Below are 24,501 nucleotides of genomic sequence, written 5' to 3'. Positions count from 1 at the left end.
TCCACAGAGGCAAGTCTGTATTGTGCTTGTAAGCAAATACTCAGTGTTTCCCTTTCTTTCAAACATCTCATGTAAGAAAAAGTATCTAAACAGCTGCCACAGCCACGCTCTTTCTCTTGTTTCCATCAGGAGTTGTTAGCACAGGTTAGAAGATCAGCTTGCTAATGGTTGTGTGACTATGGTGCACAGTCTTAAAACCTTAATTTTCTCATATGTAAAATAGGACTAAAAATACCTACCTCCTGGATTTGTTGCCTGGAATAACTTATATAAGGTATATAAGGTGTTCGCACACATCTGTCAGTCAGTACTGAGTAAGTGATGTCATTTTTGTCATTCATCAGGCTGTAGCATAATTTATTGAGTAAATAATTTGTATATATTCTCTTTGTATTCCCCTCTGCCTCCTATTTTTGAAGTCATTAACTAGACCTGACCTCGGTATTTCTTTGCTTCGGGGTTTTTGTACAGCCGAAAGCAGAAGCCTCTTTCTTCTGGTCTTTGGTCTTTGATTTTAGCATAAGCTCATTAAAGAGATTAGCTGTGCCCCCAGGGTCAGGGATGAAAGGAGTGCACTTTTGAAGAAAAAGTTTGTGTGTGGGAGAGAGGGAAATAGTTATTGACCTTTTGACCAACGGACTTTGCCAAAAATGTCTTACAATGGGGGCTGGACGGTCACCACCTGAAGGACTGTGGGTACCTCAGTGGTAACCAGAGTGTGCATGGCCGGAAGGCCTCCCTCCCAAATGCTTTGTGTGTTGTATGATGTCCCAGGACCCTGGAATAATGGAAGAGGTTCAGCTCCTCTGAGATAGAAGGGTTATGACTGAGATAGAAGCATTATTTGGCTAATGGAATATATGATTTCTAAAAACCTCAGTATGTGCCCCATTTAGAAAATCCGCACATTCGTTGAACACTACTACATGTCAGACACAATTCTAAATGCTTTACATGGAATAATCATTTAATTGTCACGATATTTATATAAGATCTGTGAGAATGAGATCCTAGTTTGAAGAAGACTGAGAGGTTAAAGAAAATCAGCCCAAATGTACCCAATCAGTAAGTGACCTAGCCTGGACATGAACGTAGGCAATCTGATTTCAGGGTCCGTGCTCTCACACATGATGCTCAAATGCTTCTCACACCTGCGATATTAGTAAGTACAAAATTCAGGACATCCACCGGTTTAGAAGGACTGGATGGGAAGACAGGCATAGTTTACAGTAGCTGTCTTCAGGGCAGAATTTTAGTCCCCACATGCTCCATGTTAGTTGCAGCAAATGGCCTTGGGCCACAGCCACGGAGGGCAGACTAAGAAACAAAATGTTATATTTCTGGGAGGTGAGGGCCAGTTCATAGTAGAAATCAGTGCCTCGCTCAGGATCAACGCAATGCCCACAGGGAGCCAGTCAGATTGGGGAATATGGGGAATTGGCTCCCTACATAAAAGTGCCGAAGAAACTTCGGGCTGTGGAAGGACACCAAGGTCTCAGCCATGGGCCCTTGCTCCTCCAGGTCATGAAGAGACAGTTGCCAGTGGTAGAACCCATTAACCCTTCTCGGGCTCCTTCCTCCCACACTCGCCTTACAGTGCCTAATTTTGCACTTCATTAGGGTGAATCAAATATCTTCTTTAAACAGAGAAGTCTCTTAAGGAATGTTAAGAGCCTTAATGGGTTAGATTATTTGTACCCCCACCCTCTAGAAGTGTAGCTGAGATGAGCTGAGAGAAAGGGAACTTCGAGGGAGGAAGGGATGGCACAGAGAGAGAACTTTGCATTCCTGAACACTCTTGGGGGAAAAGGTGCGTCTAAGTGGGGTGCCATGATGGGGAGGTAGGGGTGATTAAAGTTCAGGAAACCTGGGGAGATACTTCTAAAGACTGGCAGATCAGAAGGGGCTAGAGAAGATCTCAAAGGTGTATTCAGGGAGGAGGGAAGGTGGGGATTTCCCTCTCTTCCCCCTAGCTCAGGTGGTCTCCTGCTCCTGGGCTCCTTGGTTATTGTCCGATTGGCACCAGGTTATTGGATTGTAGTGGGCTTTTGCAGACTGGTTTGGGACCCTGACAACCAATCATTTTCTTCCCCCCCAAAGGAAAACCATTCCCAGTGCCCGATTGTCAATTTCTAAATGGTTTCTGAAACACAGTTTATTTCTATGTTGGGGATTGCCTATACACACGTTGCCTTCTTTCAAAATGATTTACACTATGTTTAAAAGCTAGAAATTCGCTCGTATGATCCCCCATATAGCCAATATGTCAACACATTCTCATGAAAGCTACATTGAAATATAAAGGACTAACACTATCAAAGAAAAAAATTTTCAATTTATTTTGTCCTCCTTTTCCTCAAATTTTCACTATTTCCTGAAATCAAAGTGAGCAAGTCCCAAATTCTCAGCTGGTATTTGATGCTTCACCAACATCAAGTTGATCAGAACTCATGTCCCTCTGAGATCCACCTAATTCATAAACATAATGTGTGTTGTTCTCTTCCCTCTGCCTTAGTACCCCTCCCACTCCTCAGTTCAGTTGTTTTAAGAAATGAGGGCAAACACTAACCTGTTGATGGAGGGAGATACTGGGAAGGAAATGTTTATGGAGCTAATGAGGGCTCGTCAACTGAGAAGGGGTTGGTCATCCTATGGTAGAAGCTAAATTACAACAGCTACTAGTTGGACGCATTTGATGGTTCTAATTCTTTATCTCCATCCTTGAAGATTTTTAAAATAGATACGTTCTTTAAAAATTATGATACAATTGACCTATAACACTGTATTAGTTTTAGGTATATGACATAATGATTTGACATATGTATATAGAATATATTTTTATCACAAAACAACAATCCATGAGGCTATACTTAGAGCCATTCTACCCAAAGAAAGTCACTTTTAGTCCTTTCAAAGAATTCTGTTGCTTCCCTCTGGGCCAAATTCCTAGGTCTGTGGTGAATCTAAATGTCACTTGCCTACCTAAATAAGTAGCCAGAGGTCTGGTAATTTCTCATGAATAACTCAGTAAAACCATCTGGGTGCCTGGGATAGCTTAAAGTTCCGGGACCAGCAGACAAAAATAAATCTTTCTCCTTTACCAATAATGGCAGCAAGTTTAAGATTGATAATAGGTCTGCTTCTTCTAATGATAAAGAGGAAAATACATGAAGGGAAAGGTCTTTTCTTTTTCTTTCCTTAAAACCCAAGATGAAGAGAGTTTATACTGTTATTAATCAGAAATTATAGTAGACAACTCTGAACCGTGCCTGACATCCCTCTTCCCTTCCCCTGTTAATTAGCACCTTGATCTTCCTATGGGGACTACCTCCTCATCTAGACTCATTTATGGGATTTGTGTAGGCCTGATTCTACTTTGTGGTTCCAGGGTGACCTCGTGACCTAGTTCTGGCCAGTAATGGTACTGCATCTTTCTTGACAAGGGAGTTCCGAAGTGGGCATGTGACCCAGGCTGAGTCAAGAGGCCATTCAGGATTGCATCGAACATCAGTTCTAAGACTTCCTGGATGTACTGGGGGGGTTATAAAGGTGTTGAGTTGGAGCTGCCACTGGTTGTCTCACTGCCATATGAAGGAACTCCCTGAGAATGGTGCCTACAAAGAGAATAATGATGGAGCTGGATCCAGCTTTGCCTGAAGTCAAATATACCTATGGATTTTAAAGTTATACAGGCCAACAATATTTCCCTTTTTGCTTAGGCCAGTTTGAGTCAGATTTATGTTCTTTTGTGACTTAAGAGCCATTGACTAATCTAGAATCTAGAATTTTTCATCAGTGTCCTTAGTTGTTTGTTTGTTTGTTTTGTTTTGTTTTTGTTTTTCAGATATCTTTAAGGTACAGAGACAGAAAATACAGACAACTCAATTCTGGTGTTGGACCATTGACAGCAGGAACTCATTTCTCTTATCCCTCATATTTAGAAAACAGCCTTCTGATAGTTTTTACACTTGTGTGGCTATTACACATTCCATCTTAAATCCCTTTCATAAGATGGTTAGCACGGTCGCTTCTTGCTTTCTCTTTCCTCTGACTGCAGAATTCACCAGATGTGTCTTTCTTGTCTAGACAGCTGCCAACCATGTTTCTTCAAGCTGGCTCCTAGGCCATCTTCAGGATGAGCGAATCTTTCAGAGTGTTTCCATTTATTCACCCAACCATCATCTGAACCAATCCTCTTGGCCAGAAAGGTACATGACCCTCTATTCTACGACAGTGGGAATTTCAGTACCTCCTTCCTGTCTATGTATCTATAATCCCCTTTCATAGATACGAATTCTAATTTAGCCAGAGAGTTAAAAAGAGGAGGAAGCATACGGTATATGCCATGCAGCTCTTGAAAAAAGACAATAATAAAGGTACTGATATTTTTAGAAAACTCTGGAGCCATCCCGTTTCTGAAATTACTTGCAGGATCTTCATGCTGCCACTAAATAAGCAGATCATTTTTATCTGCTAATAAAAAATACCCCAGCCTGTTGCCAGAGGACTGTGATCGTCTTAACAACTTTTAAAGAAAATAACATAACAGGAGATAACAGGTATTATGTTTTCTTTTGGCAAATATTAACACTTAACAGCTAGCATATCTTGCTTACTTAATTGGGCCTATAAAAACTCGCCAGGCCGTTTCACTTCCCACCATTGAAATTCTCTCCACTTGTTCTTTACAGCTTTTCAGAGCCTCCCTGGGAAAACAGCTCCAGAACAGGCTGGCTGAAAAGATTTTTAAGGTCTCTTGTCCATATTTACAAACCTTGCAATCTGTGTGTGTGTTCATTTATCTGAACACAAATGAAGTGAATAAATCAGAAGCTCCTTTGGGAAAAAGAAAACCACCAAATCTATGAGAAAAGGAACCAAATCTGCCTGCTGAGGCAACTCCTAAATGACTCTATGGAGTCCCCCGCAGCCCTGGCCACATACCCTGCCTTCAGCGGAAGGAACTGCTGCAGCTGAGCTCATCGAGGAGCCAAGACGTTCTCTACTACAGAATTTCTCACATATGCTATTGTCCCTTTATTCATTTTGCCTCCGCTGTCTGTATTCCTGGCTACACTGTGAGTTCCTCCAAGGTAGAGATAATACTCTATTCTTGGATTGGCACCTGGCCTATGTGAAAATTTGATCAGAGCCATAGACAAAAGAGAGAAAGAAGCAAGGGCTGTGGGAGCAAGTGGGAACCCAAGAGAGCAGTGGGAAATGCCTTCGGCTTGGAGCCACTAGACAGAGAACTGCCTATAGGATAGCCTGGGAAAATGAGCAAGTCTGAGGTAGGCCATGGATAGAATTGTTAGTCCCAACGACAACAACATATTTTTAAAAATAGTCATAGACCTTACTAATCTTTCCAGTGATTGCTTGACTAACTTTGGCTTTGAAGACTTCTGTGAGCCTACTTTTATTCTGTCTGGTCAACTAGAAGTAGTTGTGAGGTAACTTATCTTCCTAATTTGCTTCTCCATAGTTCAGAAGCTTCCCAGTCTAGGGGGACTCTAGAATATTTGTAGGTCTCTACATCTGAAGTACTAGGTTCAGGAAGTTCTGAGTCCACGAAAGTCATTTTTGATGATGCTGGTCCATGTCATGATTTTGTTAGAGAAGTTGAACTATTTTGCTTACTGCAGTGATTGGAATCAATGTCCTATTTTTAGAATCGTGGTCAGATACCTTGATAGTTACACAGAGAAGCACCTCGCCACCCTCCCTTGGGCCCCACCCTTCTTTTGTATGGGTTGCTGATCCAATTTTAACAAGCAACCCCCCTGATGCTGAAGACCAGACCCATCAGGAACCACAGTCTCAAGAAAAGCAGCCTTGTTAGGTCTGGATGACAAGCAGGAAGGAAGCGCTAACTTTCTAAGCTTGCTCTCCTAGATCTATCCAAAAGTAGCAAGACCACAGTGTGATTTGTCAGGCCTGCACTGGACAAAAGATACTGGTGTTTTCCCTTGGCTTGCGGAGAGGCAGAGAAAGGGCTGAGACTCTCCTCCCTGGTTTGGAGTCTCTTAGTTGTCACAGAGAGCACTAGGCTTTTATGACACTCACTTTGCAAGCATCCCTTTGGGATGCCTTAGTCCCTACTCATCTCAGAAACGTAAAATCACTTTTGGCAAGGCTCAATACACTTGAGCATGGGAAACACAAATTAAAAGAGATACTTCTTTACTCCCTAGATTGTCTGGTTCCACATTTGCTTGGAATAAAACCAGAATCATCAAGATAGAGAGGACTGGAGTGGATGGGTTATCTGTTTCAAGTTTGGTGAGGGTCAGAGGAAACCTCAAGTCTTGTGAAGGTTAAGCATTTTCAACCTTTCTGCTTGGAGTAAGGACAGCACATAAAATAAGGTCAAAAGAACCAGGAATGTTTCCTCTAAAATTACTTGCCTTACTTTGCTCATAGTTGTTCGTGGTGATGTTGAGATGGAGGACTTTTCCACGCCCTGTACATGGTGGTCTATTTTGGTTATGGTGGGAAAAACTTCCTTTTTTTATTGCTTGTTTGTTTGATCAAGGGAGCAGAGCCTTATGTATACAGTCTGTCATCAAAGTTAATACATTGATCTCACGTAAGTTTAAAATGAAGTGAATTGTTATCTAAATTGTTATTCTGGGGAAATCTTTCTCTTCCCTTACCGAGCACCGAAGCAACCCATTGCCCCATCACTGTAAATGCCATTCTGTTTAATCCTAACATCTGTAATAAAAAGCTCTGTGTTCTGACCTCTAGTTGCAAAGTGCCTATCTCTGGAAGAGGCCAGACCATTTGGTCGGAGACCACCAATCCTTACTTTGCATTTCTGATTAAACGCCAGGGTACCAGGAAGCATCTCCCGAGCCGAGGAGTGTTGGGGCTCTGCACGCCAGCAGTGGGTACTGTGGCTGCTTCCTTTCAAACACTAGCAAAACGTGGGAGGTGCCACACGTGAGAAGCCACAGCACTGAAGTGAGAAACAGAAGGAATCCGCCTGGTTGCTGGACTCTGCTCTCCCAACCCTGACCTTGTGAGCACATGAGTATGAAAATAAGGAAAGAAAACTTTCCCTTAATAGATTCGTCCTTCATAAGACCTGGTGTCTTTAGTGGCCACCAGGGATAAGAGAGTTCCTTGTGTGGTTCTCAAAGCAGCACTAAAAACGGTAGTAGGAGGCAGTAACCATCAAAGAGGGTGAGTGAGAGCCGGCCTCATGGCAAGGACATCACTATTACCACGGACAGCTCTGCTCCAATAATGTGAGTAACGAGAGCCGAGATTTATTGAATACCAACGCAGTGGCAGGCACCTGCTCTAACTATGTGACGTGTACTTTAATCCAGCTCTAAGCACTCTCCTCTGGTATTTTTGTGGATGCTCCAAAGCTAAGTGTGTTTTGTTGGTATAGCCGTGCCTTCTTGAAAAAGACAAGAGAATGAATCACGTCTCCTGGAAAAACCCACAGAAGCTCTCTTTAGAGGTTACAGTCTTCTTTCTGCTCACAAATGTTGAAGGATTTGGCAAAATACAAAAGCTGTTCTTATCTCAAAGTAAACGTCTCTTAGCGTACTGGTGAGAGGGGCAAAATGGGAATTACTCAGATGCCGTATACACACAACTGGTGGATCTGAGGATGGCCATTCTGAGATTCACTTCTAATATCCTTTCCCAAAGGAAAGATGGTTTGCTTCGCATGGTCTGTTAATGCTTGCCCAGATTCTGAAACCCAAGCGATGGGAGGCAAGGATCAAGGCTCAGTAGATTCCTTGTCCTCTTTAAAATAGCGACCATCTGCTCCGCCCTAACACGTTGGTATACAAGTCCAACAGAGAGTAAATACGAAAGCAATTAAAATAAACTACTGTGCATTAGTGTGGTTTGATTTATGTAAACAACTTCTGTGGGACAAGATGGTTGTGGTTTGGGTAACGCTCTTATCTGTGAAACTCAAGTAAGCTAAATATAGCTTGGTATGTATAGAACATTCTTAACCATGTTCCTCTGCTAGAAACTATCTCAGTTGAGATGAATTCAATGGTTAGAATGAGGCCCGGACTTACCCAGTGAAGGTCGTAATCTAGCCTCGCTCTTCCCTCGTCGTCCTCATATAAGGTGAATCCTTCCCTCCGGGCCTGATAATACTCTTTCCGCAACTTCTGGATGCGGTCCGTGCTCCCACTCGCAGGCCGGCCACTGTGGGACATAACCATACAGACACACTCACATGGTGTACATCATCCTGGGAAGTCACTTTTTGGTCTTATTAAAGGAGCTGACATCTAAAATTGGGATGATTCAACAATGTGATTCAAATATGCTAGGAAAACTGTAAAATCAGTAATAAAAGTGAGCAAAAAAAGGTCTTTATATAAATATATTTAGCTCCAAGGGTCAAAACATTTGGCTTGGGATTAACAAATTCCTTTTGAGTGAAAAGGTACTGTAAAGTCCTGACCTTTAGAGCAATTAAAAGTGCCATCTCTCTTTTCTTACAATCATCTGCACAGAATTTGGCTAAATTTTAATGCAGTTATTTCATTTTTTCCAATAAGAAACTGCCAAATTGAGACCAGTTGCTTGACCTGAAGATGGGCTGTGGCGTGGAGTTGGCGTGCGCCAGTCTTCATGTCAGTGACAATGATGCATTGCTAAAGTGGGGGGTAGCATACATGTTGGCATATGGGCCCACAGGGCGTAGGGAAAGCAAAGAAAGCGGAAGCCACATCAAGAAGTAAAAAGAAAAATTAAAGAAATGGGTGGTAGTGGAATAATCCTTCTTCATTACTTCATTACGTGACTCCTGATTCTCCTTTCTCGACTCTAGTCCTTTCCTTCTCTCAGGAATTACAGTTTCTCAGTGACTCATCCATGCAACCCGAAACTGGTCGGCCAGTGGCTCCCTTTTAGCTTGGATTAGTCACGATCGTTTCAACAGAACTAACATCATGGGATACAATTCAGGGCCGGGAAACAAGAGGAGAATGGTAGGCACATTTCAACAACCATTCAACTTGCTTGGTTCATCTGAGACATAACCGAGTGTCCTATTGGGCCGGAGCTTGTGTTAAGATCTAGGAAAGTGAAGATAAACAGTTCATAGTCCTTGTCTGCAAAAAGCACATGGTCTGAGAAGGAGGGGACTGAAAGGCATACAGAAGGCAACAGTCCAGGTGCTCCAACAGCAGTCTAATAAGGGACTGTGGGGACAACGACTGCTTAACACTCTCAGAGGGAGAGCAGGGACATGGAAGAAGATTATGGAAAGCTCCTCAGAGGAGGTGACACCTTAGCGAGTCTAGAAGGATATATAGGGGCTCAACAGCTGGACAAGTGGGATGAGGAAATTTCAGGTGGAGGAAATTTGAGGTAGAGGGAAGGGCGACACAGACGACAGAAATGAGAAGGCATCTCGCCTTGGGGGAACAGATGGAAATAAGTCCATGTGGGCAAGCAGTGATCTTCAACTTCTTCCGTCCTGCCTCACACACACACATCTCAGGCAACCCATGTTCCCTTCCCTTCCTCATTTAGGGAGCGAGTTAGAATACAAAGGAGTGCTGGGGACTTTAGGGATATTTTGAATTTACTCTAATCAATGCCAGAAGTGTATCACCTGCAAATTTGGGTCCTTGAACTCAATTCATAGCAACATGTAATCGTACGGACACTTGTGTTTGATGGGTAGGTGAGGACCACTGCTCTGGTAGACAGGGTAGATGGGAGGGGCCAGTGAGGAGGGACAGGTGAGACTGAGAAGGCAAGAAAGGGACCCACTGTGAAGAGCTGGGCATGCCAGAAGATTCCCATGTATTACTGTGGAGTTGTAAGTTTAAAGGAGACTTCACATTAAAGGAGATACTGGAAAGCAACAGAAAGAAGTCATCTACTATTTGGTGAAGCAATTTTGAAGCTAGACTTGTAAACTGTAAAAAGAAAATGGTGAGTCAACATCTTTTGGAGGAAAAGCCTTCTTCCCCAAGTAGATCGTAAGTTAACTGGTGATGTCTTACAATATCTCTACAAAGTTAACATAGGGTTCTGGGCTTCCTATGCATTCCACAGACATTCAGCAGCCCATGCCTTTTATTAAAAAAAGACAAACCCCTGGGGATCGCATATCTTTATTTTTCTTCAATATGTATTTAAAAACACTCAAGACAGTTGTGTTTCTTTACTAGGCTTTTCTTAAAGTAAAAGTTTTTCCAAGAAAGGGGCGCCTGGGTGGCTCAGTGGGTTAAAGCCTCTGCCTTCGGCTCAGTTCATGATCCCAGGGTCCTGGGATCGAGCCCTGCATCGGGCTCTCTGCTCAGCAGAGAGCCTGCTTCCTCCTCTCTCTCTGCCTGCCTCTCCACGTACTTGTGATCTCTGCCTGTCAAATAAATAAATAAAATCTTTAAAAAAAAAAAAAAGTTTTTCCAAGAAAAAAGCAGAATGAGACCTATAAATACGGAGAACATTCTGGTGGTTGCCTGAGGAGAGGGAGTGGAGAGAGGGGCAAAATGGGTGAAGGGGACTGGGAGGTAGAGGCTTCCCGTTATGGAATGAAGCAGCCATGGGGATGAAAGGCACAGCCTAGGGAACATACTTGACGGTACTGGAACAGCATTGCGTGGTGACAGACAGGAGCCCCACTTGTGGCGAGCACAGCACAACACAGAGTGGCTGAATCACTCTGCTGGACACCTGAAACTAAGGTAACACTGTGCGTCAGCTATACTCAAAAAAAAAAAAAAAAAATGAAGTTTTTAAGCATTTGAAAAAGATAATAAGAAAAAAATGGAAGGTCTGCTATGCTTTTCTGAACAATGTGAGGGCAGGCGAGGCAGGCCAGGTCTCTGAGGACCAGCTTCCTTTCCTCTTGAGGACCGTGAGCTGTCTATGGCGCCCGTGTGCGGTGCACGGGCTTCTGCTGATGACGTGAACGTGTGAGCCAGGCTCAAACTCGCCAGATGAGTTCAATCAACGCGGTGCAAACATTGCATACATAATCTATTAGTTTACCCAAAGAAACTGAAGCACTGAATTCAAGCAGAATGAAGTCATCAGTAATAAAGGAAAAAAAAATGATAAGGCACTGTTTTAAAACTCTCCACAATTTTCCTACATTTGTGGTGGAAAAAAAAAATCATACTCAGACTATAAACTATTCTTCCATATGCCTATAAATACATAAATTTAAAAATATGGGTCTGATCAGATTTTAGTTCTCAAATAGAGGGAACGGAGCAAGAATACAAAATCAGCTGTTTAGGATTCAGAAAATCCCCTATGGCTGACAGGAACATGACTATTTACCCAGAAAAGAAATCTGGCCTCAGAGAAAAAACAGGAAAAAAGTCTAGAAAGTCATGGACCATCTAAGTGCAAAACATGTTGCATCTTCTCCCTGGTGTGAATATTTTAAAGAAGATGTAGGACATGGTGCAAACCTTTCATGAGGACCCCAGACTACATCTCACCCTTATCTCTTTTTTTTCTCTCTCCAGCCCTCATCCTGCCCTTAGTAACTATATCAGATTTTTCCCCTTGATTATATCAAGTGTTTGACATAATAAAATTAGGACGAGCAAATTCCGATCCCATTTTTCAGCCCTTCTCTGCAGATAATACTGACACACTTACCACTAAGTCAATAAAAATGATATGCATGGCTGTTGTGACCGAAGCAGTTAATTGATCCCATTTTGTGTTGAAAATGTAGAAATTTGAAGAGGAACATAAAAACATCTTTGTCATAACAGCGGCAATAATTATAATAGCTATTATTTATGGAACACTTACGTATCAAACACACTGATACAAGCAATTACTCCCTTCACTTCCTGCCCAGAGCAGACTTAAGTAAGTGATTATAGCATTCTTCCCTAATGAACCTAGATATGGCCTTAGAATCCTTCTTAGCCCAGAACTTCAGAAAGCCACTACCAATCTACCAAAAGATACCTTAGAAGCTTCCGAAGTTCATCAGATTATGGTGTCCCTCAAATAGCCTTGCAACCATATAAAATCAGTCAAAGTATCAATAACCTCATCTCTAAGTTCCTACTTTGAAAATTAGGCTTTCTGTGTTATTTGTTCACTGGATGAAGTAAAGTTTGGCCATTCTTACAAAAATTCCTACTCTACCTGTATTCTTATGTAGATGGTCAGCGCCACTCCTGCACTTTTAATGTGCTGAAGTTTTATGTAAAATTAATTCAAGCAGTATAACAAAACAGATTTATGTTGTAGGGACTTCTTATAAATGATACTGCTTATGCCTTTAAAGATAGATATAGTTTAACAGGCTCTTCTTATTACACTTCCGACCTGGACAGAGTTTAAAGTTGTGAAGGAGTTCAGAAACCATGTCCTTTTCATCACAGTAATATATTCCCATATGCAGTAAACCTATAGCAATACATTTCCATATGCAATAAACATCACAGTAAGGCATTATTTCCTCCTTTGAAATCGAACCTTATTCTTCTAATTCTTTATATTCTCCTAGTTTGCAGTGACCTGCAATTGAAGTACATTTTAGTTTTAGAGGTTTTATTAATTTGAAAGAGAAAGAATGAGGATGGGGAAGAGGGGAGAGAGAGAGTGAGAAGCAGACTCCCCGCTGAGCAGGGAGCCCAATGTGGGGCTTGATCCCAGCCAGGACCCCAAGATCATGACCTGAGCTGAAGGCAGATGCTCTGTGTATACCATGGTCTCCTCCCATTACTGCTGCAGGCTGGAGAAAAGAAACTAACATGTATTAAGCTCCTGTGATGCCCTAAGTATAGTACTTATGCTTTATGTACTTCATCTCATCTAATCCTCAATCAAATTTGTGATGATAACATAGTGACATTTCGCAGATGCCAGCACCGAGGCTTCAGGAAGTTAAGTAGCACAGCTGGCGATTGGTCGACCAGGCATTGTGTGACTTCAGGACCAGTGTGATTTCTACCATATCATGCTGCCTTGCAGGAAAGGCATTAAAATGCAGCAGGCATTTTGTAGCAGAAGTTCACAGGCATTTCAAGGCGGAGGGAATTTAGCAGAGCACATTTATAGCCATACCTTTTGATATTCTTTTATTTGCACAGAACTTTGCAATAAAAATAGAAATGAAGTAGCCAAAGTAATAGAAATACATGCAATGAAGTCTGTCTTCATTAAAGAATGATGTGGAAATGACCGCAGACTGAGATTTCTGGGTAATTAATATTACATCGCTAACAGACTCATGTGGGAAAGCGGTATAAAAATGAATGGGGTGCAAAAGAGAATCAATACAAGAGAGAGATCCCACATGAAAGTGGAACACTGGAGCAAAACCAGGACTGACAGACATCGAGGGCTGCTCCTGGTAAAATTCACCACGGACTACATGAGAAGGACTTGATCGTTGGCAATGATGCATTGCCGGATTGTGAATTAATCTGCAATGACTTTATGTGTGTGCTTAAGCGGGCACACATGTAAATACATGCACCCTATGAGTGAATTATGTATAATGAATTCCCAAGAGCTGTGTCATTTTCAGAGAGCCCCAAGACATGTGGTTCTCCATTTTAAAGAAGATGTGTTCAATTGACTGACTACAGTGAGTACAGCCCTCCTTGGTAGGTACCAACCTGAGGTCCAGAATTGGTGATGTGGTTAAGAAAACAGTCCTTATAAAATGGAAGCCTCGCAGGAATGTTCCTACCTCAATGTGATAACCCTTATAAACTCTCTGAATAAAACAATTTAAATGAGAAGAATGCATGTGAACAACAAGCAGGAGCCTGCGCAGTGTTTTTGAGTTTGGGGTTTGATGAGAGTCTTTAATTGTGTAGAAGTTACCATAGAAAAGTTATTTTGATGCTTGCCATAAAAAACTTTAATTATATAGGTATGGTGTTAGTCTTCCATACTTACAAGAGAGTAGAATTTTAAAACTTTTCTGAAAAAGGATTAACCTCCTAAATGTTATGGTGCAAAGGGAAACACTTTTGTACCCTTTAAGAATGCCAAGATGCTGTTCTTTCCCCATTGTCAACGCCCCCCCCCCCCCGCCCCCGCCCGCCGCCCCCGGCCATGGGAAGGGTTGCTCATTTTGTCTTTTTGCATTTAAGGACCGAAACGCCATCACAGTTTTCAACCTCAAATTTAGTAGTACCACAGCTCTGCCTGAGAAAACAGGGCATATATATTTCTTTTTCCAAGTGTGAACAGAGCTCCCAATGTACCTGAGATTCTGTGGCATTCACACTCTTGACGACACAAATATAATAAAACCCAACTGTCTATATGCAATATTATTTTACTTTAAATCCCAAACTAGGTTCTAGAAAAGAATATTCCCTTGAAGACAGATAGCCATGGACAGAACTGTTACTTATCTTCGGTTGGTGATAAAGACTTCTGTCAAACGAAACATTTGGGAGATTCTTATAAATGCACTCAGGATCATTAATTCAAAAGCATTTTGAAGATTTATAGGAACTACAGCCCAATAGCACTTATACTAATACTCTACAGATTTGATATCCTACAATAAAATACACTTATATAGGGAGCCCATATATATGGAAGGAGATTTAATAATAAACGGTAGATTTTGATGGGATTTAATTCCAGAGAATTCTTCAAGTAATATTCTAGTCCTGAATAGTTCTGGAAATTATCCAGTGTAAATAGCCAGTGAAAATTACAATTAGGTAAATACCCGCTTCTTTTCCCTGCTCCCAATTTCTTGTAAAGGATTTTCAAAGGTACACTGACAAGTAAGTTTTTTCAGTTTAGTCTAGTGAAATTTGGGGACCCAGATATGACTCCCTATAAACAACATTTGGGAATTCTTCCTAATTTTTTCCCAAATTCACCAATCACTATGTATGATGGTTGTCCCCAACTGCAATTATTTTTGCAAAAAAATTTCCCTAAATAATTCCTCACACAAACATTTGCTTTCTATCAGATTTAAGTTATCTTGTTGATCAAACAATTACTCTAAATTAAGAACCCTTTGCTTACCATAACTGCCTAAAAATTTCTATATTAAGAGTAACAAGTTTAGAGAAAGGGTAAATGGTATTAACAGACAAAATAATAATTTTCATATTTAGAATCTCCTCTAATTTGAGGCCTACTTTTGTAGGTTAGTAGTCTCTGACTTAATAGGTAAAGAATCAATGCTCAGATATTCTCTTATCTTAAGAGAATATTTAAGGTCACATAGCAATCTGGTGGCAGAATTTGGGGGGGAAAAATGTGGTCTATGCTAATACATAACTTTGAAAAGTATGTATTTGTATACATTTCTAAGAGCTCAAAAAAATTACACCTATGTTAGGATCCTGTGGAGAGGCTGAAACACTGGTCCAGAGAGGTCGATAAGCAGGTAAGGTCATAAAGAAGACGGCAGAACCACACACATGATGTATTAGCTCAGCCTGTAATCCTGAACATGGTCCTTACTCCAGCCATTCGGAGGCTGCCTGTGGCATTTTGACCCAGATGCAACAATCTGACAATCTGACAATGTGACTTGGCCTACCTGGGCTCCTGATTTTGCCATGGCAACCTGAGTGTGACCTTTTGTCTTTCTCAACATGTTTTCTGCTTTTAGCATCTGTTCCCTTTAAGATCCTTGTCTTGGTATTTCCATCCCTCACTTGGTGGAACTGACCTTCTGACTCCTATAGCTTGAAGATTTGTCCTGGAAATCTTAACCCTGGACTGGACCTTGACCCCAATGAATCAAACTTTAGTGGAAATAAAGGCCCCCTTCCCTTGGTACTTCTGATTGCATAATGGTGAGCATTTCCACTCACACCACGAACCACAGCTACCATTTACTGTTGCAAGTAATCTCATTGATGCATGAAGGACAACTTTCTCCCCTGTGATTGATTGTTGTGACTGAGAATCTCACCAGATCAATGTCATCTCCTGTTCTGATAAAAGGCATTCCTCTACCTTTGCTCTTTATCACTTGAGACAATGCAAGGCCCCTCGCTAATCAGAACATTCGGCTTCTCTATCTCCATTTCTAGCAAAAGCGGAAATTTCTTAGGAGTGACACTGTTATTCACAATTCAACAACACACAAGTTATTATTCACAGCTTCAACTCGTGATTGGAAGCCCAGAACATAAAACTGCATTATTCTGATTCTGTACAATGACCTTCTGGCTGCGTTCAAATTTCAGAAGCCAGTTTTGCCATTAGTCATAAAATACCCATTTGAGTTATTCATATTTTGCATAGAATTCTAGTATATTTCCAATGCAGTGCAGTGTTTTTGAGCCTTAAATGGTTTACACAAATACTGGACACACTCAAAGTTATGCATAAGTGTGTGATACACACAGCCTTGAAATATGTTGCCCATTTTATTAACAATACAAAGTATGTGGGGGTCACCGAAGGAATCTATCAAGTGTTTCATATGGTAATTTTTTTTCTTAAGAAAGATTTTAAAATGTGGTTGAAAAGTTCACAGGAGAGGGCAGAAAAAGTAGCCCTTCAATTCTACTCTACATCTTTGCAAAACATGCATGCACAGATGCAAAGAAAAATACATTTGGGCCAACCGGGAACTGTGAATCCATTATGTCTTCTGTTAAAGATGATAAATAAACCACGTTCTGAACCATAACTCATGTAGCTAAAGTTGCTCTTACATGGCTGGGATACAGCAACGTGGCACCATTTAACTATATTTAACTCGTACAACTAATCTTTAAGCTTAGACAAAAATGAGACCTGGGGCAAATGGCAATTTACGTAGGGATAGCGCTCCCATTGGCCCTTCCATATTAATGAACATGGGATGCTGGACATGAACTGAGTTGGTTTCCCTCAGCTGGTGTCTGTTCCCTGGTGTCACTGTCGGCTTCACATCGTGCTGAAGATGATTCCAGTATTTTAAGATATTGCATGACTTACACAACATGGCCCTCACATGTGAGCCAAACACTTCAGCTGGTGTTCAACCAAAGCACCTGATGCAGTGCTGCAGGAAACCGCGTTGGGTGGGTATAGTGAAAGATTACAGGTAGGGTTCAATAGAGCACTCTCCAAAAGTGTTTTTCAAGGTTAATTCTGGCTATATACAACTTTTGTCTCCTGTAATGGCTCTAGAAACTAACCTTGAGACATGATTCCACATTCAACATCACAAGTTTTCTTGAACAGTTTTATGGTGGCTAAAAAAATCAGCAAAATGTTGATAAAAAGGTAAATGGAAGAAACCTATAAAACTTCGATCATTTTAACTCTTACATTCTTGAGTTGGACGAAAATGACTGATAGCGGAATAAACTTTTGTTGCTTATACAGCACGTGAGCAAATCAATGATATTACATGTGTATGTGTGTGCGTACATATACACCTTCCCAAAGAAATCCTCACCAGCAATTGCGGGACTTGCAAGATAAAATTATTATATTCTATGCTTAAATCAAACACATCCCGAGTTTTAGGAATACATAGCTGACATTTAGATGTGGATTAATCTTTCAGGGTCAATTCTGGAAAAAATAAGCCTTTGTGGGCTGCAGGCCATAAAACCTTGGGACTTCATAGGCCCCTGTGAAATTTGTTCATTCTCAGAGGAAACAACATAGAAGGTCTGTCCCCTCCCAGGGGATCCTGGAATGCCATCAAAGGCCACTGATTCCTGACAGCTGGAAATCTAGACCTTTCAAACAGTAAGGAAATAAAGCCTAATTGACTACAGAATTTTAGAGATTCTAAATGATTTAGTGCGTGGATGGTGGTTTTTTGGGTTTTGTTTATTTGTTTTGTTCTATTTTTTTAGAGGATACTCTCAGTCAGGAAATGTTATTGTATGCTGTGGTAACCAAATGTCAGTAGCTTAAAACAGCAATTATTTACTCACATTATGAGACCCTTTTCCCCCTTCCAAAAGAAGGGGTTGAGAAAATAATTAAGGTGACGAAGAGAAAAAAATATTTAAAAACAACTCAAGTTTTTCAATTGAAAGGAGCTAAAGATTATGATTAGGAGCTCATAATGTCAGGAGACAAAATCTTCTAAATGCATGCGATATGTAAGTTAGTCCTTCCCTTCATATGCAGTACAGGCATATATAATAAGTTGTTCCAACAGCCACCATGAATGCATGGGTCACACAGTGATGTGACTGTGGGGCAGATCTTAATTGTCACACATATGGCGCTAAATCATACGAGCTCATAAACATAGAATTCGATATGCAGTATTCTGATACGATTAGCATAAAAGCAATTAAGTCCAGAAACTTATTAAGAACGTGTCTGGATAGTACCTTAATTCCTCTCGTTCCTTTTACACCTATATGCATGAATGCTGAGCTCTTCTGCGATTTTAAATAGGGTTACAACAATTATCCAATCCAAATAGCTTCTCAGCTTCAAAGAGCCACATGAAAAGTTAACATATACTTAGGTCCCAGAGGGTGTCAGCTCCAAGAATATCCCACAGCTCTCATTTACCTGGGTGTAAAGTGAGCTCTCCTAACCCTCTAACCTCACGATGACCTCCTGACATGAGGGATTTATGGGATAGAGACAACTTACATTATCATCTCCTACAGACTATTTCAGTTGTTTTTAAAAGATATTCTGATTCTTAACAAATCCTTTTTAGGAGCATGGTGATTTTCTTTTCCCCTGAAAAGTAATAAATTGGTACCAAACTTAGATTATCAACTACTTTTATAAAAGTTTTCCAATAACCCTCTGAATATTTTCAGATGTGTACATTTATTTCAACTTATATCTATTTATTTATTCTGAAATATTGTCATGTCCCTGGCCTTGGTGATATAATGGTGCTTGAGACTTAGACCTGACCTTCAGGGATTTCACAGTCTTGTTGGGGAAGATGGAGATATAAGTAAATAATTATAGTGCAATGTGGCAATTATTCTGAGGAAGTATCGTGAAGGCTAATGAAATCCTGCAGTAGCTCAGAGGAGAGGTGATTAGCTCTTCTGGTGGAGGCCAGGAGAAAGAAAAGGAGAGCAAGGGCCAAGAGTGGGGGGCTGGGTATGCCAGGGGAAGACAACTCAGGGGGCACGGGTTGGCAACACGAAATGGATATGGTCAGACACGGCAGAAGTGTGGAAGTGGGGGAAGAAATTCTAGGAAATGGAGCTGGTAGGACTTGAGCAGCTCCACCTGCCAATCTTTCCAGAAGACGATGATGGGGAAATCATTGGAGGATTTCAAATAGGGTAGACGCCTTCATCAGAATTATTCTTTCCATCAGGATAACCCTGGGAGAACCTCACTTTCTCCGACCCAACATCTCATCCCTAAGAGAGGAACCAGCTGACCTCGGTAGGTATTTCTTGCTCTTATATTCAATCACTTCTTGGGTGTGTATAGAGTTGAAGCTACATGGTTGGCCAAATCTTTGGCAAAAGTCATCTTCTATTTCCCCGACTGCTGGGTACTGTGCCTGGAGGGCCACTTTCTTTCAAGGCAATGGGACTTGGCGCCTTTCTTTCAACTTGAAAACTGAACATTCCAAAACCAGAGCTCTTGTTTAACCAGGAACATTAGCTGGTGATGAAGCATGACGCATTGTTAATATAGTGATAAATTTCCCATTAGGAACAGGGCACTGGCTGCCAAATCAGAGGGCAAAAAGTTAAAAAAACAAAACAAAGCCAATGAAACCAGCCCATTATGGGTTGACAAAGACTTTTATTTTCCCTGGCACTTTAAGGGAAAGTAGTCACAGAATCTTAATTAATAAATAGCCATTGCTCCATTCAGGCGAGGTAATGGTAGTGCCTTAGTATCTGCCACGGAACAATTTGTAGCTGTCTTCTTGATCTGAAAAGTGAATGAGTCGACTCTCAAAGAAGAGGGGAAATTAGGCACTATGCTGCTGACAATTGAACTCTATAAATAACCCACAGTGAAAATGAATAAAAAACATGCCTTCCCCCAGCTTTCAGTAGCCTTTCGACAGTGTGACAGTTGCTAGTTTTTTCAATAAACATGATGTCAATTATGCCTTTTATCCATCACGGCAAAGTCACGTGTGGGGAATAATTGAGTATCTTTTTTCTTTTTCGGCACCTCATATAACAATGCTTTTCTGTTTTATTTATATCATACTGAGGCAAAGCAGCTGTCTGATCTGTAACCTATACGTTGCATCGACTCCATTCCTTTTTATTTCTTCCCTAATTTCCAAAAAGCTTTATTAGCAACGGTATTTTAGTCAGCTCTCAATTATCTGCAGAAATAGATTTGGAAGGACATGAAATATGGGCACTACAGATGACTTCGAAAACTCATTTAATCCAGCAACTTTAGTTTCTTTCTCAGTGAATGTTTTCCCAGAGCTGTAAACAGTCCCCCAGTTAATTGACTTAAGTTGCACATTCGTTTCCATGCCCGGCCCCTCATTTGGTTCAAGTACTAATGAGCAGAAAAACAGGCCAAAAGGCAGGCAGGACTTAGAAAAACAGAAGTGCTATGAAGTCTTAAATGGGGGAAAACGGAATTTGGATGGTTGAGAGCAAACCACCCAGGAAACATTCCCCTAAAGGATTTACTGTGGTCTTAGAGAAAGGTAACTTTTTCAGATTAAAAAGTAACAGGTATTGTTTTCCAAGCGGATAAACTGAAATCAAAATGCTATGTGGGGCCTAGTTAGAGAGTTAATGAGTATCCACATAGCGGGCTCGAAGATGCTGGCGGGTGACTGTATGTTTTTCCTAAATTATGCCATGTGTCCTGAACTTTATTACTATTCACGCCACTAACAACAGTTTTTTTTCTCCTTATTTGCAGATGTATTAAGCACAGTCCTTCGGATGTCATCAATTCATCATTTGCTAAAGGAAGAAATGGAAGGGAAGCCGAGGAACGCGTTGAATGGCATTGTGTTATTTTGTGCATTCCACATTAAGATGAAAGGAGGTATCACATTTTCTTTGAGATGGTACCTACTCAACAACAAAATCGTCTTGATCCAAGTGTAAACAAGCCCACTAGCTAGAAGCTTTTTTTCCCTCCCAAGTTCTACATAAAATATAAGCCAGAAGGCTTAAATCGAATCACTATATTATTTTGTTTATTTATTACTTACTTTGACTTTTTTTCTTTTTTTTTTTTTAGATTTTATTTATTCATTTGAGCGAGAGAGAGACAGAGCACAAGCAGGAGAGGCAGAGGGAGACACAGAAGCAGAGGGAGAATGAGAAGCAGACTCCCTGCTAAGTTGGGAGACTAATGTGGGGCTCGATCCCAGGACTCTGAGATCATGACCTGAGCCGAAGGCATCCACTTAACCAACAGAGCCACCCAGGAACCACCCCCTCCCTTGACTTTCTTTTTTTAACTGAATGCTCCTGTACATCTAAGAGGGCTTCTAAATTTATAAACTACAAAAAGAAGGGGAATTATTTCCACTTCTACAAAGAAGCTTTTTAATACTATAGCCAAAATATCTGGGGAATTGGAGGGAGAAAAAGGGGAGGGGGGAGGGGGGAGGGACCAAAGAAAAGAGCTAATGGTCAAAACGCATCCTTATAATAAAATGAGCTTCTTAATGGATGCTTGCTACAGGAATAACATTAATTCAGTATTAGGACTTTCACTGGAAAAATATGAATGTAATTTATCTTTTTAACTGTCAGCTGCATTTCTAAAGCTCCGAAGTCTGTAGCTTCCAGGGGCCTTTTGTCTTTCTGCCATGGCAGGAATATCTTGGACAGCTGTAAGAGCTTTCTAAGCCATCTTTCTCAAAATCCATTAGCTAATTCAAGGAACCTAATTAGAGCTGCCATTTTGATGGAGCATACTGAATGCTTCGTACAAACTAGTAACACCATCAATGTTTATTAGAAATCACAAAACCCAAAGTGCTCCATTCCCTATGAATATTAATAGGAATAGAGCAAACAAAATATTTATTAAAACATATGCTTAATACCATCACGGTTTACAGACAGATATGGAGAGAGAGAGAGAGACAGAGAGAGAGAGAGGCACACACTTGAATTTGAAGACATGTGCCCATGAACACACAATAAACCAAGATTTATATTTAAGCAGCATGTAATCATTATTTGTATGCCCCTCCCACTTATGTCCCTTGGTTTTGCACCCTGGAATTCAGCAGCTCACAGCTGGGAAGACAGATGTAAGTCCAGAGAAGTCTGAAGAAGGGGGTGGAAGGGAACCTCTTTTTTTTTTTTTTTTAAACAGCTGCTGAGTGCCACGAATAGTTGTCAGTGGGGAAATAAGCCTTGCTTCTCTAAAAATCAGCAGGATGATGACATCAGTACTTTCTACCCTCATCTGAATGAGGGTATCACCAAATTAATCCAGCTGGCTACGATCCCACGTACCCACCCTGGGAGAGTTTCTGCCAGGGCATGGCTCTGAATTACATGGTGCCCCAGGCTTGCTGTAACCATGCAGTTACACAGGTCGGGCCCCCATTGCCCATGTCCGCTCAGGTATAGACACTCGCTCTCCTGCAGAGGCCCAGAAGACTCTTTTCCTCATTCTCTTCTCTCTGTAGCAACAAAAGCCTTTGCAGCGTGTTACTGTCCAGGAGCCCCTCCTCCCCCTCCAAGCTGTTGTCTTCTGTTTTCTTTCCCTCTTTCCATCAAACTTTTAAAAACGATGGTCCGTGCTCTCTTTTGCCATCTCCATCCTCTCCTTTGGGTGGATGACAATCTGGTGCCCACTTTCACCACTGCTGAAACTGATCTCCGGAGGTCCACCAAACCCTAGCCTCTCTGCGCTTCTGGACAGTGGGCGGCAAGCCTCTGGCAAGTTTCTCTTTGTTTCCTTCTTACTTCTTCCATCTGTTGCCTGTTTCCTTCAATGGCCCTCTAAATGCCACCCTTCTCTATGATCCTCTAACCCCTCCTACCCATATTTTTGATCCTGGGGATATCATTCATTATATTCCTTATTATATATTTTATCATATTATATAACGATTATATTCCTTCTCATGTTCACTTATTTACTGAGCCATCCATCCTACAGATGATCACTGGAGTGCTTCACTTGGGACAAGTCCTCAACACAGCCTTTCAAACAAGAAGACATTCATCTCTAGCTGTGATATTTTGAGGAAACTCCAGAGATCATGCTCCTTCCTTGGTCCACATTTGCATCTGAAATGTACCAACATCTTTACACTCCAATTGTCTAGGAACAATCTCTTCGCCTCTTCCCTAAAATCCACTTTCCCTCTTATCTTCCTGGCTTTTCAGTTCCTTCTTCATGCTCATCAAGGCTTGACACAGTGACTAGCATTCACAGGGCAGGCTACCTTGGGGAAGTTATATAACTTCTCTCTCTGTGAATTGGGGATAATGATAGTAAGACCTTAGAGGGTTTATATTTAAAGTATTCAGAATGGTGCCTCGCACGTGAGAAGGGCTCAGTGAGCAAACTCCTATTGGTATCAATATTTTTTATATTATTTTTAGCTTCTTTTCTCTCATTTATTCTACATCCAATCAATTGTAATCAGTTGCCTCTACTAATATGCCTCCCACCCCATGCATTCCTTCTTATAAGCCCAGTTCACACACTCCTTGTTTGGACCATGCTTGGTAACTAGTCTCTTGGCTGGGACTCTGTTCTAAAGAGCTGTCAGGTTAGCCCTTCTAAGGCACAGCTCTGCTCTTGCTTTAAGAGCCTCTTTGCTCTCTTCCCATTGCCTACATCTCCAAGCCAGCCTTCCTTCCCTCTGACTCCACTTGCAGCCTGGTCTTTAGGGAAACTTTTATTCTTCCCCAAAGTCACCCTCAGCTCTTACCCACACTCCCTCCGCTATGCCTTTGTCCACACTACCTTTTCCACCTGTAATTATTTCTCCTCCTTCTTAAACAATATGATTAAGATGATATCAGTCTTTACTTTAAAAACATCCACTGCCTTGTCATTATGTGTGGATTCTGTCTCAGGCCCACCCCAAGGTCCATGTGGTCGCTCTTTATGAACTGGACCTTGCCTCCCTCTGAGCATTAGCCGTCACTGACCATTTCCTACTGTGTTCAGAAACTTCCTTCTTATTACCCCCATCCCTTGGACAGCCCAAGCTCATCACAGCTCTCCTGCTTCGAGTGTTTCAGGGCATGCTCTCCCTTGCTAGGGGAGCCTTCTCTGGCCACCTAATCTGAAGACCCTTCAAGTGACTCCCTACCCAGTCAGCTTGTATGTTTTCTTGTAAAACTGATCACTCTCTGAACAGATCTTTGTTATTTATTTGTTCTTTTATCTCTGTCTGCCTATCTCTAGAAGAATATAAGGTGTTAGATGGGGGGCTCTGTATGACCTGTTCACATGGCTTTCTCCCATGTCAGTGCTTGGCATAGTAACTAAAGGAATGAATCTTACTCGGTAAATCCTTCAAGATTCTTACAGTCACTCAGCAAATGCTTACTGAGCACCTCCTATTCACTAATGATGCTTCTAGACCCTGGGAACATAGGAGGGGAGGAGCACGAGACACATAACCTCACGGCTTTATATTCTAGTAGGGCAGACAGT

General features: G+C 41.4%; 1 protein-coding gene across 3 annotated transcripts in view; it reads right to left on the bottom strand.

The window, feature by feature from the left end:
• Positions 1-24,501, bottom strand: part of PARD3B (par-3 family cell polarity regulator beta) — a 1,046,926-nt gene that overhangs the window by 96,209 nt on the left and 926,216 nt on the right. For all 3 annotated transcript variants that reach the window (XM_032354007.1, XM_032354008.1, XM_032354009.1), the window contains one exon: positions 8,055-8,187. In XM_032354007.1, the coding sequence (XP_032209898.1) occupies positions 8,055-8,187 (133 nt within the window). The remainder of the gene's footprint in view (positions 1-8,054; positions 8,188-24,501) is intronic.

This window comes from Mustela erminea, chromosome 8 (genome assembly GCF_009829155.1).
Source record: "Mustela erminea isolate mMusErm1 chromosome 8, mMusErm1.Pri, whole genome shotgun sequence".
Classification (NCBI taxonomy): Eukaryota; Metazoa; Chordata; class Mammalia; order Carnivora; family Mustelidae; genus Mustela; species Mustela erminea.
The sequence above is the reverse complement of the archived record's forward strand: the minus strand, read 5'-3'. Positions and strand labels throughout refer to the sequence as shown.